The sequence below is a fragment of the Onychomys torridus genome, chromosome 2 (assembly GCF_903995425.1).
Source record: "Onychomys torridus chromosome 2, mOncTor1.1, whole genome shotgun sequence".
NCBI lineage: Eukaryota > Metazoa > Chordata > Mammalia > Rodentia > Cricetidae > Onychomys > Onychomys torridus.
In genome coordinates, this window is record NC_050444.1 from 118718380 (window position 1) to 118739060 (window position 20681).

The window sequence follows — 20681 nt, forward strand, 5'->3', positions numbered from 1 at the left end:
CCTTGTAGATCCTCAGGGCCCAGAATCTTGAAGAGGCCTCCAGGAAAGAACACATTTTCAGGCTAAGTCTTAGGAAGGAAGCCCTTCTCCCCCATTAAAGGAATCACTCAAGTTCACAGTCACACCTATGACAAGACCTCAGTGCCTCCTACTCAGTTTACCTTAGGCCACTCACTGTTTGCTGGTATCAAACCATAGCAACAACAAATCAAGCCATGAAACTCCTGGCAGACAGCATGGGAAAACTCAGAATTACCCATATGGTCACACATTTGCCACTGCCACTGGGCCCATCCATCCCATTCTCACTGTGAAGTGGTACCTTGGAACCTGTAAGCTGAGCCACATTAAGCATGTAGAGTCTAAGGAATTGAACTGTCAGCCCACATAGCCCCAGCGGCAGTCAGTGTGCAAACAGCACAAAATTCCAAGGTGATAAAGCCTTGCAACCTCATGCAGAATGTCTGGAAAAGGGTAGGCCACACAAACTATTTGTTGAGTTCCAGATAATCCTCTGCTATAGGAGAATGTGACTTAGAAAAAATTGCCTGGGTAGTGTTGATACATGCCTTTAATCCCAGCACTCGGGAGACAGAGCCAGTGGATCTCTGTGAACTTGAGGCCAGCCTGGTCTACAGAGTGAGATCCAAGACAGGCACCAAAGAAAACAGAGAAACACTGTCAGGAAAAACAAAAACAAGAAATTGTTGCGGGACGTGCCTTTAATCTCAGCACTTGGGAGGCAGAGGCAGACAGATCTCAGTGAGTTGGAACCCAGCCTGAACTTAAAGGAGAGCTAGAACTGTTACTCAGAGAAACCCTGTCTCAAAGAAAGAAAAAAACAATTCAAATGATGTAAACAAAAAGGTTATCAAAGATATCTCAGCAGATAACACCAAAGGTTTTAGTCATTTGGGAAATGGAATCAGGTGAATTAGAAGTTCAAGATACCTTAGCAGCAAAGTGAGACACTGTCTCACAAACTGAATACAAATAAAGCTGATCTGAATCTGCCATGGTAGTCCATGCTGGTAACTCCAGTAGAGTTGGTCAGTGGAAGGCCAGCCTGACAACAAGGCTGACCTGTAGCAGAAACACATACAAACCACATACTGGCTAACAGACAACATTACATATTCCAGATGAAGACCTCCCCAACCTGAACCTGCTCCTTTCAAGAACCTGAACCGAGAACCCCCTGTCCTATCTTAGACCTAATGTCACCCATGGACAAGGACTAGGCTGGGGGATGGGGTGTCTTGACAGAGGTGGGTCACTTACCAGAGGCTGGCTGTGGTGGCTCTCTTATCCCCAGCAATGCCAGAGAGTGACTCAGGCTCCAGGACTCTGACTTTCTTCTCTGGCTCCTCTGACCCTTTCATAGGACTTCCCACTCTCACCTCCTCTTTGTTGTCCCACCTCCCAACCACCAGCTGCACTCTGATTGGTGGATTCCATCTCTATCCTGTTGATCCTATTTAGAATTTGCATTATGTAGATTGTTTGAATCTTGTCTCAGTGTGGGAAAGAGAAAGATCCCAGGCTATTGTCAAGGCCAGGGGGTCCTCTGTGGTACCTTTCCACAAACTCTGAGTTCTAAGATTTGTTTATTTGATGATTTTGGAGTTTCTTTCAGAGAGAGCCTCACTATAGTTTATGCCTACCTGAAATTTACTCAGTAGCCTTAGCAGACTTCGAACTCTCAGTAACCTGTCTACCTCAGAATCTTCCTATGAAATAAGATTATGGAAGAGAGCTACCACCCTCTGTTTGTTCTATGTAGTTCTGATTATGAGTGAGCTCTAAGTTAATCTGTTTCTAACAGAACGACCCCATAACCCTAAAACCCCATAATCAAGAGGCCTGTGTCACCATCAAAATCATGAGTCTGTCTGGATTCATAATCTGAGTTGGAGGCTGTAGCAAGCATCTGCTGTCACAGATACTAATTGACCTGAGTCAGGAGATGGCACACACCTGTAATCCTAGTTCTTGGGAGACAGAGGCAGAAGGAGCTCTGAGTTCAAGGTCATTCTGGTGCATTGAGGGAGTTCCAGGATAATCAGAGCTACACAGAGAAACTATTGCCCCCCCCAAAGGGTGGGGCAGTGGAGGCAACACCTTTAATCCTAGCTCTTGGGAGACAGAGGCAGGCAGATCTCTGTGAGTTTCAGGACAGCCTGGTCTACAAAGTGAGTTACAAAACAGTCAGTCTACAGAGTAACCCTCTGTTGAAAAGTAAAAACAAAAAAACTTAAAAAAAAAAAAAAAAAGAACAAGGAAGGAGAGAGTAGGCAGGAGGACAGTTGGAGTCCAGGAGTGTGGAGGCAGGCCCTGGGTGGTGCATTCCCCTAAGAGTAGGCAGAAGGACAGTTGGAGTCCAGGAGTATGGAGGCAGGCCCTGGTGGTGCATTTCCATAGGTAGAGTACTTTGAGAGCTTTCATGAGGCCCTTGGACTCTTTCTCAACATAAACCAAAGTCCATAAACCAGGCTTTGTCCTTGTTGGCAGCAAATAGGAGGAGGGTATTTCTGCATACTGACAAATAAGAGCCCAGGGACAGATCTTTCAGGGGGTCAAGAGCACATGGCTGTACACACTGCTCAATGTGCTGAAAGCAAAATGGTGTGCAGCTGGGTCAGACCATGTGGGCCTAGGTTAACACTGAGAACATAGGACAGCTGAATGTGTAGTCATAAAGACTCTACAAGGTGGGAGTTGTAAACTAAGTCAGATCCCGGGACCTGGATGCAATCCTTTTATCCCAGTCCTTAGCCTGTTCCCAGGTTCCTGGTCAGGACAGTCCTGTGACTATAGGGATGTAAAGGTCCTGTGAAGTCTGAGCTCTTGCCAAAGTAAACAGAAGCTATTCTGACACCGCCTCCTTCTCCCTTCCTGCCAGGCTCTGTTCCATGCCAATTGTGTGGCTGCTGGTTGTACAAAGTTGTCAGCCTCAACTGAACAATGCAGACCTTAGGTTTTCCAGGTTGCCAGATGATCGCAATCCAAGATGCTCACAGCGGGAGGCGCTATGCACACTCCAAAGAGGGCAGAAGCAATCTAAAGACCACACAGAGCAAAGGGAGTGGGACCCACAGCACATTGCTTCTCCCTTTCTCTCTCCTTCCCTGCCCCTACCATTGGAGTCAGGCAGACCAGACTGGCCTTGAACTCCTGATCTTCTTCCTCCATTACCTGGGTGTTGAGATTGGTGACTGACTCCGCCCTGTTCTTCAGGACTCCCAGCTTCTGGTTGCAACTTGCACTTGAGAGACTCCAGGAGCAAGGTGGTGGTGGCATACGCCTTAAATCCCAGGCTTGAGAGGCAGAGGCAGGCAGATCTCTGTGAGTCCAAGGCCAGAGCCAAATCCAGGACAGGCACCAAAACTACACAGAGAAACCCTGTCTCCAAAATGCTAAAATAAAAAAAAAAAAAAGAAAAGAAAAAAGAAAGAGCCTCCAGTAGATGAACAAAAGTCCCAGTCCTGTCCTAAAGGATTGATAGCCCTTAGGAACTACAATATAGCTGGGTGGTGGTGGTGGTGAACGCTTTTGATCTCAGCACTTGGGAGGCAGAGGCATGTGAAGCTCTGTGAGTTCCTAGCCAGCTGGGTCTACAAAGTGAATTCCAGGACAGGCTCCAAAAGCTACACAAAGAAACCTTATCTGGAAAAGCAAACACACAAGCTAGGTGGTGGTGGCACACGCCTTTAATCCTCACACTTGGGAGACAGAGGCAGCCGGATTTCTGTGAGTTCGAGGCCAGCCTGGGCTCAGTGTGAGTTCCAGGAAAGGTGCAAAGCTACACAGAGAAACCCTGTCTCAGGAAAAAAAAAAAGAAAGAAAGAAAAGAAAAACAAACAAAAAACCCCCCAATAACTATAATATAAATATAAATATTCATATATATAAACCGACTCATTGTGCTAATGAGTCCCAAAGTCTAGTCTCCTAGGCCTGCCTTTCTCCCCTGCGTAAGCAGATAGCAATAAAGACTTTTGAACCCTTTCACCTCTTATTCGTATATTTTTAAAAATATGGGTGGCACCCTGCTTTACTCAAATTTTCTGATCATTCACCAGCAATACTTAAGTGTGTGTGGTGGTGAGTGGGGGGCATGTGTGCCACGCTGCCCATGTGGAGGTGAGAGGGCTACTTGAAGGAGTCTGTTGCTTCCTCTACCCTGGTTTCTGGGAATCATACTCAGCCTTGGCTGCCCACACCCTTACCATAGGAGCCATCTATCTCACGGGCAATACTTTTGTTATAGGCACAGTTCTGGTTGTTGTTGTTGTTGTTTTTAATAGAAAAGGGTTTATTTCACCTCCCAGCTTTTATGTCCATCAATGAAGGATGTCGAGGTTGGAACTTGAGATAGGGACCTGCAGGCAGATAGTGATATGGAAGCTTTTCAGGAATGTTGATTGCTGACTTGCTCCTCAGGACACCACATCTCACCAGCCCAGCTACTTTCCAGTTAGACACAAGATGGTGAGGGTGTTGGAATTCCTGTCTCCAGGTGAGCAGAATGGAGACTGGATTTGAATCCAAATGCAGCTTTGCTTGTTCTTGTTCTTTTTTTTTTGGGGGGGGGGGGGTCCGGAGACAGGCTTTATCAATAGCTTTAGAGCCTATCCTGGACTAGCTCTGTAGACCAGGCTGGCCTTGAACTCACTGAGATCCACCTGGCTCTGCCTTTCTAGTGTCGGGATTACAGGCATGTGCCACCACCACCCAGCTGCCTTGTTCTTAAATAACACTTTTGTTTTTCACTTGTGATCTATTTTTTTCTTTTTTAAACTTCTGACTTTTTATGACTCACCTCACTCTGATTTTAGGGCCTTTGCATTCAGTACCTGTCTCTTCCTGGGAGATCTCCTTGCCCAGTTTGCTCAATAGGTTTGCATATTCAGGTCTAGCTTCCTGTTACTTCACCTGCTTCTTTTAACATTCCCCAGTTTTGTTTCCCAGTAAAGGAGAATGTTCACTAAGATAGTGAATTGTTAGCATTACCACAGACTGGGGATAGAAGAGTGATTTATTGCACTGAGAATCCTAGTTAATGAAAATGATCCCACGTTGTCCAGTGGTCCTCCATGGGGACATGTAAGAATCACACACACACCAAAAGATCTCAGTGATTTTCCAAGCTGGAAAAATCCAGTGTCTCTGGCAATTCAAGAGCCTCCCCAGTAGGCCAAGACCGTGCAAGAGTCAGTTCCTAGTTGTTTATTTCCAATTCTAATTTCAAATAAATAAATTATCTTGGATCTATTCTTGAAAAAAAAAATGTGTGGCAGAACCTGCCAAGAAGTTACAGGGGACTGTTGCAAGCTTGATACCCTAAGTTTATTCCCTGGGACCCACATAGTAGAAGGAGAGGAATGACTCCCAAAGTTCTCCTCTGACCTCCCCCAGCAGGCCAAGGCAGGAATATTGTGATGTGTGCATATGCACACACAAGATAAATAAAGAAAATGTCGGGGCTTAGGAACGGCTCATCAGTTCAGAAGGTACACTGCTCTTGAGGAGAACCTGAGTTTGTTTCCCAGCACCCAAGTTGGACATCTGAAAACCTCCTGTGACTCCAGTTCCAGGGAAATCCAAGGCCTCAGGCTGCCTCAGGCTGTGCACTCCCAAGCACAGACCCTCATCGGAATCTACATAGTTCAAAACAATAAACGCATAAAATGTGAAGAAGTGCTGTCATGGGTGTGTGCTGGCTTGGAGGCTGAAGAGATGGCTGAGCAGTTAGAGCACTTGTCACTCAGGTCAAGGACACAGGTTTGATTCCCATTACACACATGGTGGCTCACTACTATCCATAACTCCAGTTTTAGAGGATCTGATGGCATCTTCTGAACTCAAAGGACACTACGTACATGCAGCCAATACACTCACAAACACACACACACACACACACACACACACACACACACACACACAAAACAAAACAAAATAAAACAAAAAACAGATATCTAAAACAAAATAAGAATAGATACCAAAATCCAAAGGAATCAAAGAGGAGTCTGAGTTACTGGCTGAATCCTGGTACCTGAGTTCTTGCAAAGCTGAACCACAGGTGTTCACACATGGTGTTTTTGGAGACTCCCTCCAGCAGTCATCAAGGGTGGCATGCAGCTAAGGTGACACAGAATATTCCTACTTTACACCTCAAACAAATACTTTGAGGCTCCTTTTGAAGCAGGACATGGTGGAGTACACCTTTAAGTCCAGCACTCAGAAGGCAAAAGCAGGCAGATCTCTATGAGTTGCAGGCCAGCCTGGTCTACAAAACAAGCTTCAGGACAGCCAGGGTTGTTACACATAGGAACCCTCTCTTGAACAAACAACAAAACAGTCTGGTTTGGGGCTGGGCAGATGGCTCAGAGGCTAAGAGCACTTGCTGTTCTTTCAGAGGCCCCAGGTTCTGTTTGCAGCAGTCACATGGCAGCACACAGCTGTCTCTCCCCACAGTTCCAGGGTTTCTGATGTTCTCTTCTGTCCTCTGTGTGCATCAGCCACACATATGACACACAAATACATACATATATATAGCCAAATACTAATGTACACAGCCCCCTCAGCAAAGTTCTCAAATGTGCCACAATTGGTTGTCATCATGAAGCTGGAGTTATGGCTCAGAACTCCAAATTGGGGCCCAGGACTGCACACCTGCTATCCTGAAATCTTTAGAGAAAGATGGAGGAACAGAGATTCAAGGCCAGCCTAGCTTCCTCGCTGGGCAATGTGAATCCCTGCCTAAAAAGAAAGAAAGAAAGAAAGAAAGAAAGAAAGAAAGAAAGAAAGAAAGAAAGAAAGAAAGAAAGAAAGAAAGAAAGAAAGAAAGAAAGAAAGAAAGAAAAGAAAAGAAAAGGAAACAAACAAATAAATAAATTTCTTAAAAATGATTTATTTATCATTTATACAGTGTTTTGTCTGCACATATTCCTCCAGGCCAGAAGAGGGCACCGGATCTCATTACAGATGGTTGTGAGCCACCATGTGGTTGCTGGGTATTGAACTCAGGACCTTAGGAAGAGCAAGCAATGCTCTTAACCTTTGAGCCATCTCTCCAGCCTAATGGTTACTATTTTTATGCCACTAACTTTTGAAGTTTTTATTTGGTTTTGTCTTTTTTCAAAACAGGGTTTCCCTGTGTGTAGCTCTGGCTGTCCTGGAACTCCCTCTGTAGACCAGACTGTCCTGGAACAGAGATTGACCTGCTTCTGCCTCTCCAGTTCTGGGATTAAAGGTGTGCACCACCACTGCCCAGGCTTTTCATTTGTTTTTTACACAGTGAAAGCTATCTGACACCCTTCCCACAGGGCTTTGCTCTAGCTCTCATCTGTGCCTTGATGTCTACATGCCTGACTCCTCTCTGTCCTTCAGATGTCTTCTCAAATACACTCTGCTTCAACAGGTCTTCTCTATCCATATAGCATAACACCGGAACTTAGGGCTGACATTACCTCTCACTTTATTCCAAGATATGATGTTTCCCCATTTGTTCATTGATTAGTTTATTGCAGCCTCACCCTGATAGAATATCAATTCCATGAGAGCAGGGGGCATGCATACCAGTGACTGCATTAGTGCCTGGCAGTCAACAACTAGTTGTTGACCAATCTCATTCAGAATCCTCTAGCAAGGGCCTTTGAATGCTGCCAACATGACAACCTGAGTTTGAGTCCCAGCACCCATGTGATAGAGAAGTAGAAAATAGACTCCCCAAAGTTGTCTCCTGACATTCACACACATGCTGTGGCACATAATAAATAAAGGAGTAAATATGTGAGTTAATAAAATGTGTTTTAGGTCTGGAGAGATGGCTCAGAGGTTAAGAACGCTGGCTGTTCTTCAAGAGGTCCTGAGTTCAATTCCCAGCAACCACATGGTGGCTCACAACCTTCTGTAATAAGATCTGGTGCCCTCATTTAAAAAAAAAAAAAAAAAAGCCTCAAGATCATGATGGGAAAACCCACAGATACAGCTGACTGGTACTAGTTGGAGCTCACTGACTCTGGACCGACAGCTCTGGAATCTGCATGGAACTGAACTAGGCCCACTGAATGTGGGTGACAGTTGTGTGGTATGATCTGTTTGTGGGGACCCTGGCAGTGGGACCAGAACTTATCCCAGGTGCATGAACTGGCTTATTGGAGCCCATTCCCTGCAGTGGGATACCTTGCTCAGCCTTGATACAATGGGGAGAGGCTAGGCTCTCCTTCAACTTGGTATGCCAGACTTTGTTGACTACCATGGGAGGCCTTACCCACTCTGAGGAGTGGATGGGGGTAGAATGGGAGGGGGGTGAGGAGGCAAGAGAAGAGGAGGGAAGGGGAAAGTGGGTTGGTGTGTAAAATGGAAAAAAAAAAAAAAGATCTGGTGCTCTCTTCTGGCTTTCAGGGCTACATGCAAACAGAACACTGTACACATGATGAATAAATAAATCTTTTTTTTAAAAAATGTGTTTTAAAGAAAACAAAAAACTCAAGGAAATGTAATGAAAAATAAAGAAATCTTTGTTAACTTAAAAGGAAAATTGCTCTGTCAAGCTTTTCTTTTCTTTTTCTACTTTTATTTACTTATTTTATGATTTTTTGAGATAGGGTTGGCACTCAGTCTTTTCCATCAGGCTGGCCTTGAAGTCACAAAAATCTGCCTGCCTCTGGAGTCCTGAAATTAAAGGCTTGGTCCACCACCTGCCACTGCCCTGGCTCTTCCTCATCTCTCTCTTCTTTCCTTCTTCCCTTACCTCCTCCTCCTTTTAAGATAATAGATTCTTTTCTCATACAACATATTCTGATTACAGCTTCCCCTCCCTCTCTCCTCCCAGTTTCTTTCCCCTTCCTTCCCCTCCAGATCCACTCCCTTTCTGTCTCTCTAAGAGGTACCAACACACATAACAAAATAGAACATCACAAGATCAATGAAACCACCATCTAAGCTGGACAAGGCAAACCAATGGGAGGAAAAGAGCCCCAAAAGTATGCACAAGAATCAGAGACTTAGTCACTCACACACTCTGCGAATCATAAAATTACTAGTCAAGAAGATATATATATATATATATATATATATATATATATATATATATATATATATATATATATATATACTGAGACCTGGTCTGTCTGTCAGGTTTTTCAAGCCTAGAATGTTTTGAACTGTGTGTATTTCATTTTCCTTCTTTTTTTTATTAAAAATTTTTCCATTTTACATACCAACCCCAGTTCCCCCTCCATGCCCTTCTCTGCCTCCTCACCCTCATCCCACTCTACCCCCATCCACTCCTCAGAGTGGGTAAGGCCTCCCATGGTACTCAACAAAGCCTGGCATACCAACTTGAAGGAGAACCTAGCCCCTTCCCATAGTATCAAGGCTGAGCAAGGTATTGCACCACAGGGAATGGGCTCTAAAAATTCAGTTCATGCACCTGGGATAAGTCCTGGCCCTGCTGCCAGGGACCCCACAAATTGATCAAGCCACACAACTGTCACCCACATTCAGCGGGCCCACTTTGGTCCCATGCAGGTTCCCGAACAGTCAGTCCAGAGTCAGTGAGTTCCAACTAGCACAGGTCAGGTGTCTCTGTGGGATTCCCCATCATGATCTTGATCCCCTCTTTTTCTTTTTTTTGAATGTGGAATGCCATTTATTTAAGTAGGGAGGAGGTCTTAAATACAGGCTTACAGCACATTGGTAGAACCCCCCATGGCAGAAGTTCACTTCTGATGTTTTTTGTTGTTGTTGTTGTTGTTTGTTTTTTATTATTTTTTTACCTAGCTGAGGACCAAACCCAGGGCCTTGCATTTGCTAGGCAAGCGATCTACCACTGACCTAAATCTCCAACCCGGTGTATTTCATTTTGGATTCTAAACGTTTAGTTGCTAGCCCTTGTGGAACTGGGTGAGACAGTGCTCAATCTGGCCAGCTAGGCTTGCAGGAGGCTCCCATGCTGACAGGGAGTGAAATGGCAGCTTGGAGGACAGGACTGCCTATTTCTCCAGGACACACTGTCCAGCTGCTGTTGACACATGTCCACAGCTCTCAGGGTTGGTAGTTAGTTGGGACAGGGTATCATCATTTATCCCAGGCCAACCGAAACTTATTGCAATCTCCCTGCCTTTTGAGGAATAGGAGGTGGGGAAGGGTTTCCAGGGTTTCTCTGTACAGTCCTGGCTGTCCTGGAATTTACTCTGTAGACCAGGCTGGTCTCAAACTCAGAGTTCTGCCTGTCTCTTCCTCCCCAGTGCTGGGATTAGAGGTATGTGTTACCACTGCCCAGTTCTGCCCCTGCCTCTTGTTATAATAAACGAGTGCCCAACCAAACACTCACCATCACCACCAGCTCAGCTCCCATTGTTGGATCTAAGTTCTCTAGCTAGGGTGCTGAGCTGTTCCTTCACGTCCCCTTTCCCTTCCTCTTCAATTGTAGGATTACTGGTGAACCTACCATCCTGGTAAAGGTGGTGCTGGTGATGGAAGCCAGTGCCTGAAGCCACATGCTAGAGAAGCACTTTAACCACTGAGCCACATCCTCAGTACCTCTTCACGAGATGAATGAGCTCACAACATCATCCTGTCACAGATTTTTTTTTCTTTGCTTGTTTTGTTTATTTTTTGTTTTTTGAGAAGGGTTTCTCTGTGTAGCTTTGTGCCTTTCTGTAGACCAGGTGGCCTCGAACTCATAGAGATCCTCCTGCCTCTGTCTCCCGAGTGCTGGGATTAAGGGCATGTGCCACCACCACCTGCCACAGTTCATTTTTTAAAGGGGAATGTTGACATGGAGAACAATGGGACCATGAGGACAAGTAACTTAAGAGTTAAATAAAATTTGGTTTTTCTAAAAGAAGCTTCTAGCAGTATATGTTAATGAAGTCGTTGCATCTGAGTGGTAGGGTTTTGATTTGTCAGACCCTCCAAAGCTGGATGGCCACCATCTTAGGTCCTTCTTGGCCACTATTCCTGTCATCATATTTAAGGTCTTGAGATCCCTTATCTGTGAAGGGAATGGCACAGAACTTTCTGATCAGTGAGAGTGTACCCCAGGAACTCATGGTCTCAAAATATACTGGAACCAACAATGATGAGAAAGTGAGACCTTTACATTATTTGAACACTTGACAATAATCTAAAAATTGACATAAAACTCTAGTAATCTACAAAAACTCATGAATAGTAAAACAACATGTTACTGAATGGTGAGTAGGTCAAAGGAAAAAGAAAGGAAGAAGGAAAGGAAGAAAGAGTGAATTTCCCGGAATTAAAGGGAAATTAGTGTACACTACATCACATCTAGGACGCATTGAAAGCAATACTATGAGGGAAATTTAAAGCCCTAAGAGCCTAGAATAAAAACCTGAAAAGCACAAATAAATAGTTGAATGATTCAACTAAAAATTTTGGAAACAAGACCAAACCAAATCCAAACTTAGTGGGCAGCAAGAGATAAGAAAAACCAGAGTAGAAACCAATGAAATAGAATGAGGTCTGGTGGTACACACCTTTAATGCCAGCAGGAGGAGGCAGAAGCCTGACTTCTGAGTTCTAGGCAATACTGGTCTACAGAATGAGTTCCAAGATAGCCAGGACTATACAGAGAAGCCCTGTCTTAATATATATATATATATATTATGGACAACAAATATTTAATGAATAGAGATGAAGGAAATAATAGAAAGATTCAACTATCTCTTTTGTTTTTTTTATGTGTGTTTTTTGAGACAGGGTGTCTCTGTAGCTTGGAGCCTGTGATGGAATGGGTCTATAGACAGGTTGAACTCACAGACATCCTCCTGTCTCAGCCTCCCTAGGGCTGGGATGAAAGGTGGGTACCACCACCACCTGGCCCAAGAATCAACAAATTGAAGAGGTGGTTGTTTTGGGAATTATAAACACGACCAACAGACCTTTGGCCCAACTAACCTAAAGAAAGCAAGACAGGTCCAAAATAACAAGAGTCAGAGTTGAAGAAGGACACATTATAACAGTTATCAAAGCAATCCAGGATATTTTAATATTATAATATCCTCTGGTTCCTGCAACATGTGAGAAGTAGGAATTCCCAAAGCATAAGCTGAAAATATGTTTCCTAAACGCTTGACCAGGTTCTTTCTGACTGAAGATCCATCAGCATGAGTATCAAGAACACACCCACACTCCAGCAGCTGGCAGTGCAGAGCCTGGTAAGGAACCAGGTCTTAGCCATCTCTGCCCTGAAGACCATGCCCATAAATTTATTCCCAACACTGTTCAAGGAGGCCTTCGATGGTAGACACATGGGGCTATTGAAGGCAATGGTGGCGGCCTGGCCCTTTTCTCGCCTCCCTGTGGGGGCCCTGATGAAGACCCGGGATGTGGAGGCATTGCAAGCTGTTCTGGATGGCCTAGATCTGCTGCTGTCACAGAAGGTTCGTCCCAGGTAAGCAAGGTCCAAGGAGAACAAAGGGTAGTCACTGAGCTAGTTGTAAATTCATGTGAGGTGAGGGAGAATGGGGTCAAAGTGGACAGAGGCTTCTGTTGTTACAACATGGAAGTCTGTAGAACTTGTATTCAAGTTGAGAGCTGATATAAATGGCAGTCAGGAGTGGAGGACAGCTCAGAGTACATGAAGCCACAGTGGGATGAGCCTTGCCCTGGCTCTCCTACAGGCCTTGGATGTGAAAGAGACCCAAGTCTACATTGAATGGAGGGAAGCAGGAAAGGTCTCCAGATGCCCTTCAGGCTAAGAGTCCTTGCCTGGCAGGAGAGAGGGGCTGTGTTGGAGCTGACAATAGAGAAGTGGGACATAAACTGTCTCTGAGTCAGTTCCTGGCTTATATTATGAAACTCCTTCCTTTTCCCTCCCAGGCGGTGGAACCTGCAAGTACTTGACTTGAGGAATGTGCACCAGGATTTCTGGGATATATGGACTGGAACACAGGAAGAAGCTTACTCAACAGAGACTGGGAGTGAAGAGCAAGTAGGCAGGGCCCTTCCTAGATACGCGCTGAGGTGGCATTTGAAGGTGGTCACTGACCTTAGCTTCAGGTTCCACCTGGAAGATCACCAAACATGCTTGTTGCAGTGGGCCCAGCAGAGAAAAGGCTCTGTACGGCTGTGCTGTCTGAAGATGACTATTTGTGCCTTCCCTGTGGAGATTATCAAGGAGGTCTTGGACATTTTCCAGCCACACTACATTGAGGAACTGGCACTGTTCACAAACAAGGTTCTGCACTTCCTGGGTCACTTGGGATCTTGCCTTGGCCGAATGAGAAATCTTCACAAATTCCATCTAACTCACATCTACTTGAACACAGACAGGTTTGTAAATACTTTGAAAGACACAGAGGAGAAGTGTACGATCAGGTTCCTTTCTCAGTTCTCCAAACTCAAGTGTCTCCAGCATTTCTCTGTGAATGGAGTGTACTTTTCCTCTGACCACATGAAACAGTTGTTCAGGTAAGGAAGGATGGAGAGCTGTTTCTACTGTGACAGCAAACCTTTTCCCTTTGCTTCAGCATTAGTTGTCCCCTGGGGGGGGTGCCACTGTGTCTTTGAGAATGATGGACTCATTCAGTGTTTAAGGGTGGACTTGTTTCCTTCTTTACTGACCATTCATTAGCAGAGGCAGAGCTGGGGTAGGAGATGTTCAGAGAGCTGCCTTAAGAGCAGGTCAGTTGGGTGACTCAGACCCAGTGAGTGTGATCTGGATATTCCTCCTTGAGATCCTGGCTACACTAATGGGAGGGAACATGACAGAGTAGCAGGCCCTGATGTGTGGACAACTAACACCTGCACAGGATGCTAAGGAGCTCTGTACTCAGATCTCTGTAAACAGAGGATGGATCCTCTGTCAGCCTCGAGCTCTCCCAGAGAGAAGGATAATATGAGCACAGGTTGAGATTTAGTAGATGGAAATGAGTGATGCTAGGGTGGGGACCATCAGTTTCAAAGGTGGAGCACTGACATCAGGAATAGAGGTTGTGATTGAAAGGAGGGACAGTGAAGCTATTCAGGACACATACCGAGGGGTTTCCAGAACCCTTTTTGTGATGGTCCTCTCTGTGTATGACCTCCCAGCCTGTTGTTGCAAAGTTTAGTTCTGTTTGACAGAGTGAGGACAGGGACCTACAGATCTGTGGTCTGAGACTGTCCCACCTTATGTATATGTCTCAGGAGACAATTATTTGAGCAGGAATCAACAGGTTGTATCCCAAGTGTTGACCTTCAGCATAAGGCTAGACTGACTTTACATTTGTGGTCCCTTCGGTCTCAGCATCAACCTTAGTAATGTCCTTCCTTACCCAGAACTAATTTCCTGTTCTTTCCCCAGATGCCTGAAGACCCCCTTGGAGTCCTTGTGCATCACTCTTCGTCAGCTCTCACAGTCAGACCTAAAATACTTGTCACAGTGTCAGAGGCTCTGTCACCTGAAACACCTGAACCTCAATGGTGTAGAGTTATCTGAGCTATGTCCCACAGATCTCCGAGTTCTCCTAGATAATGTAGCAGACACACTGCAGAACCTGGAGGTAATGAACTGCAGGATGAAGGACTCTCAGCTCAGTTCCCTCTTACCTATCCTGAGCCAGTGCTCCCAGCTCACCAGGGCCAATTTCTGTGATAATGACTTGTCCATGGCTGTTCTGAGGGACCTTCTGCAAAGCATGGCCAATCTAAGCAAGTTGACTGTAGAGCTCTACCCTGCCCTTCTAGAGTGCTATGATCCTCAGGGTTATATTCTAGTAGAGAAATTTACCCAAGTATGTCCTGAGCTCCTGGATATACTCACTGCTCAAAGGCAGCCCAAGACCATAGCCTTTGCTACATGCATCTGCCTTGAATGCTGCAGGCGCTATGTTTATGACATGGAGAGCAGACTTTGTTGGTGTTAGCAATAAATAGGGAAAGGCTGCTTCTGGATACTGAGAAATGAAAGTCTAGGTGGTGTGACTGTAATCATGAGGTCACAGAACACTTGGTTTCAGACCCTGTGTTCATTGGAAACAAAATATTGTTCAGTGGATCCACACCATAGAGTCTAATTTGACTTGAAGTATAATGGGCCTATGGCCACAGTTGTCTTGTGGAATCAGAAAGGAAATTTGCATTTCTAAATGTGCCTCTCTCAAAACAGGTTCACCACAGTCTTCCCAGTATGTGATAGTTATAAACTTATGGTAGACTAAGAACCTAAATGCTCTCTTCTGTATCCTATTCAGTCAGTAATTTAAGTCCTAGGTTCACAGTCAAGGTGTCTTGTGATTCCATGAAGTATATGATCAAGGACATTATGGTCTAAGACTTGCCAGCATCAAAATGAACTGAAGTTATTCATGACATTGTTTCCCCTCTTTACTTAACATTGTTTGGCTGCTTGGTGCATTATTGGTACAGAACTGTCTATCTGAACTGAGCATTATGGACCTACTCTCCTATGAATATAGTTTTGGAGAAATGCAGGGGATTCTATTCCAGGATACTCAGATAGGGGGTGCTGAGCAGACATTGAAGATTGCTGATGGAAAAGTCCTTGCCTATCGAACTGACTGACCTGAGACCTGGATGTTAACTGTTTAGTTGTGAGCTTTGTCTTGATTTGCTAAGAGAGTAGCCAAGCCAGCTATTTTACACCCTTTCATTGGATCAGGTATGTGGTGGGTATTGTGTTCCCTGAAATATTGTGTGTTCCCCGAAATAAACAAATCTGGGGTCAGAGAATAGACATCCACTAGTGAAAGACCCCCGGAGAGGTCTCCCCTCAGGAGAGACCCCCGGCTCAAGGAGCACGCAGCGACCACGGATCAGATGCAACAGCACGAGGTTTATTTAAACACAGGTACCTGGGGCAACCAAGTCTCTCGGAAAACTTGCGCGCCTCTGGGTTGGTAAGATGGGTTTTTATAGCAAGAAGCGAGGGAAAGCATTAGTCAAAGGGTTCTGATTGGATAATTTAAACAAGGCGCGAATGGTTACAAAGCTCTGATTGGACAATTCAAGTGAGGCGCGAATAGTCAAAGGGTTCTAATTGGACAAAGCTCTGATTGGACAATTCAAAGTGAGGCGCGAATAGTCAAAGGGTTCTAATTGGACAAAGCTCTGTCAAAGTGAGGCGCGAATAGTCAAAGGGTTCTAATTGGACAAAGCTCTGATTGGACAATTCAAAGTGAGGCGCGAATAGTCAAAGGGTTCTAATTGGACAAAGCTCTGTCAAAGTGAGGCGTGAATATATGAGCATAAATCAAATGGGGCGTGAACTCAGGCTCAGGGCGGTTTGTGGGTTTTTCCCTTGGTAACCAGATATGTGTGTTGGCTCAACCCCTATCTAGAATTCCAGCTGCTCTGGCCCTCCCGCACTGACGCCAGGCAGTCTGCCCCTGACATCCTGCTTATCTATCGGCTATCTGGGCTGCGGTGGGGCCATTCTATTTCCTGGAACTGTCTTTTGTTCCCTTATAAGCCTTGCAAACATAGCATTACTATAGGGGTGCCGGGGGGTCTTTCACTAGAACAAAGCCAAAAATGGTGGCTAGAAAATGGGAAGAGTAAGCTATAGCAGAAGTTGGGTGGTAGTGGTACATGCCTTTAATCCTAGCACTTGGGAAGCAGAGCTATCCTGTCTCTGAATTCAAGGCCACTTTAGAAACAGCTAAACATGGTGACCCATGCCTTTAATTCCAGAAACCCAACCTTTAATCCCAGGGAGTGGGGTCAGAAAGAAAAAGGTATATAAGGCATGAGGACCAGGAACTAGAAGAGAAAAGCATGTAGTTAGTTAAGCATTTGGTTGGTTAGCATTCAGGCTTTGGAGCAACATAGTTCAGCTGAGAGCCATTGGGATGAGGACTCAGATGCTTCCAGCCTGAGGAAACATGATCACCTGAGGAACTAGCAAGGTGAGATAGCTGTGGCTTGTTCTACTTCTTTGATCTTCTAACATACACCCCAATACCTGGCCCAGGTTTGTTATTATGAATAAGAACTGTTTAGATTCATGCTACACAGGTAGCAAGAAGATTGTGTTAATTACTCTGTGTTTTCATTGGTCTTCATTAAAAAAATAAATCTCCCTGTTCTCACACTTTGTTGTGATGTCAGCTAACTCATCAATGTACTAACTGTGAAGGACACTTGAAATCACACTCTGGAAAATACCATTTCTTGGAAAGTGATGTGATTGTGAGCAGAGTGGCATTTCAACATAAGACCAGGATTGTTTTAACAGTAGAAAAGTGTGGAGGTTCATAGAACTTATAGCTCCATCAGAGCTCACAGTGTTTTGCTGTCACAGGTAAGAACCTATTGTGACCATGGGCATCTTTTTGTTCTTCCAAATTGTTTCATATTTTAGCTATGAAGTTGGAGTCCCACAACACCCCTTATTCACAGCAAATATAATATATACTGTATCAATCTAATGAGGGTCTGATCCCTTTCCAGGTTAGTTCATCCACAGAAATAAGGAGACTCTGCAACCAGATTCTTCATGCCTCAGCCTCACCTGGATTCTGAATCTCCATGCACTGTCAGAGTTTTTAAGATGATGGAGTGACTTTAGCAATGAAGTGCCCTATGAAGGGGATTAGATGCTCCTGTATCTTCTGGTTTATTTGCTCTGTTCAGGTCAAGGCCATCTGTCTTGAACCTTGTTGCTCATAGAGGGTTTTAGGCTGCACTGTCTAGATGCTTCCATACTCCCCCCGGGCTGGTGGGCACCAAGAGCAGTCCTGGAGAATTTGGCCCAAGGTGGATCAGAGGCTTCTTTTACCAGATTGGAGGACTGTAGAGCTTGGACAAATCATGGCAAGGGTGCAGAACAGAGGAAAGTAGATATGGCTCATGTTTACCTCACACACATAAGTGGAATGAGGCTGGGAAATGGAATGGAGAGAAGTGAGACAGGGCTGCAGATGCCTCTCTGGCAAAGAGCCCTTTCCAATGAGTGTACATCTGGGTTCAATTCTAGGCATAGGGAAAAAGCAAACATTTAGAAGGGAAAGCTGGTGTGTGACATGTGGATGAGAAGGAGACATGTGTCTTGTCTTAGCTTCTGAGAGTTTGACCCATTTCATACCCAGGATGTGGAATATCAGAGTCCTCCAATTGTATGCTGTGTTCATATCTCAGGGACTTTGATGACATGGTGAACAAGAGATTGAAGGGACAGGTGTCTTTTAGAGTCAGAAAGGCAATTCTGCATTTCTAAGTGACAGTTTGGAGATAGAAAGACTATTATAACCTTGTAAATGTTGTTCCATGAAGGACTTGTTGGTGAGGATTTCCCAGAATGGTAGTTTCAGAGGAACACTCAAAATTTGTGACCTGGAAAACTGCTGTGTACTGCCTTCCACTGTCACTGACCTGTTCAGCTGCTTTTCATGTTCAAAGTCATGTGAGTCCTGTGACTTTAGGGATTGAAAGACAGATGCTGAGCTGTTTCCTCAATGCTGAAGCCCTAGAACTTTCTGTATTTAAATAAGATGGAGTCAACTGACACTCCCTTCCCTTCTTCTTGGCCTGGGCCTCTGTTACTTCCTGGTTGTTCGTTCAGTCGATCATGTCAAAGAAACATCAAACCACTGTGATCAAGGGGGGAATCTGCTCTCTTAAGAAGAAGGTTCTGGCAGCAGGGCCTAGAATTTTAATCCAGTATATTCAGGCTAGAGGGCATTCAGGGCCCATCAAATATAGCTGAAAGAAAATTCATGACAACACAGAGCACAGGGATTTTGGTCTAAGCCACAATGTTCTCTTCTTTCCTTTCCTTTCCTTTTCTTCTTTCTTTCTTTCTTTCTTTCTTTCTTTCTTTCTTTTTTGTTTGTTTGAATTTTCTTTCTTTTATGTTTTTTTTTCTCCCCTAGACAGGGTTTCTCTGTGTAGCTTTGCACCTTGCCTGGAACTCTGTAGTCCAGGCTGGCCTCAAACTCACAGAGATCTACACAAATCATAGAGATTAAAGGCATGCTCTACCACCACCAAGATTCTTTTTCTATGAATAGCTTCATGTAGCCCAGGCTGGCCTTGAATTCTGTATCCTCCAGTCTGGTCATCCTGAATGCTGAGCTAGCTAACATGGACCACCAAGTCCAGTGTGTAAACCACACATCTGTGGGGCCTTGTTCTTCAGAGCTCTTACCCTCTGGTTAGCCACCTTCAAATAAAGACCTGGTAGTTGGACAAATGGAGATCAACCTGAGAACAGTGTCTGGGTTGTTGTTTGTTGTTTTTCCAGACAGGGTTTTTTGTGTAACCCTGGCTGTCCTGGAACTCCCTTTGTAGTACAGATTGACCTTGAACTCTGAGATCTGCCTGCTACTGCTTTGGGAATGCTGGTATCAAAGGCGAGGTCTAGCAACTGAGGATTGTTTCCTTTGTTTTTGTTTTGAGTTGACCCTCTCTCCTGTAATACAGGCTGGACTCAAATCAATTATGTAGCTGAGGACAGCCTTGAACTCTTGACCATTCTTCCCCTATCTACTAAATACTAGGCTTATGTGAAGGTTTGCCAACACACCAACTTTAGGTAATTTTTAAATATCTGGTGTTTTATAACAATATTTTACATTTGAACATTTATTTTTCTAAGAGTATTTCTGATTCAGCTCAGGTGGGTGCTAGCCATGTTAATCTCAACAGCAAGAATAAGACCACCACAATTTAAGCCAAACTTAAAGCTACCTTGATTTTTTTTTTTAAATTGGGTGCACCCAAATTGCTGGCCAGTGACTGCCTCCTAAGTTGGGTTAAAGAGAGCAGCCTTGAATCCATATCTTGGGCCCCTTTTAAGGAGTAAAATCATGAGTAGTTGTAAAGCAGGTTCACAGAAGAGAGACAATGGGGCAGTATGGAAAATTAGGAAAAAAAAACTCATAAGAACATGGAATGACTAGGGAGCGTCCAGGGTGAGTCAGGGTATTCTCCAAAAAATCAAGGCCATGGGTCGGGGAAGGTCAGATTCCAGGAAACAGACAGCACTCAATTCCTACATAAATGGAAAGCATAATGGATCCTGCCTTCAAAATGATGTTGGGCAGCTTCCTCAGCCACCCATCCACAAGCAAGCCTGGATAGTCAGTCCCTGGGCAGGAAGAAAGACATCCATGATGCCATTTGGCTCAGCAGGTGCTGTTGACCCACAGGACAGGCTGGAACCTGATGGCCTGGGCTGGTGGGAAGACATTGGTGTCCTAAGGCAGGTGGGAGAGCTGTCCCCGTTATCTGTAATATGGCAGCATGGGCAGCAAGAGTAGTCAACCTGAACTTGAAGATTCTCATATTTACAAAGCAGCAATTGCTGTGGATATCGCTCTATGTAAATAAAGTTCTGATTGGCCAGTGGCCAGGCAGGAAGTATAGGCGGGACAAGAGAGAAGAGAATTCTGGGAAGTAGAAGGCTGGGAGAGACACCGCCAGCTGCCGCCATGAGAAGCAACATGTAAAGACACTGGTAAGCCACAAGCTATGTGGCAAAGTATAGATTTACAGAAATGGGTTAATTTAAGATAGAAGAAGTAGATAACAAGCCACCTGCCACGGCCATACAGTTTCTAAACAATGTAAGTTTCTGTGTGCTTTCTTGGTTGGGTCTGAGCGACTATGGGACTGGCGGGTAAGAGAGATTTGTCCTGACTGGGCCAGGCAGGAAAACTCTAACTATAAGCAATTCTTTTTTCTCTCTTTCCGCCTTTCATTCA

At 44.8% G+C, this 20681-nt stretch overlaps 1 protein-coding gene across 1 annotated transcript; it reads left to right on the forward strand.

The window, feature by feature from the left end:
* Positions 1-12140: 12140 nt before the first annotated feature.
* On the forward strand, positions 12141-14882 carry LOC118577939 (PRAME family member 12-like). The gene is made up of 3 exons (XM_036178573.1): positions 12141-12427; positions 12856-13446; positions 14321-14882. Exons 1-3 carry the CDS (start codon positions 12141-12143, stop codon positions 14880-14882), a joined length of 1440 nt encoding a protein of 479 aa, XP_036034466.1.
* The last annotated feature ends 5799 nt before the right edge of the window (positions 14883-20681 follow it).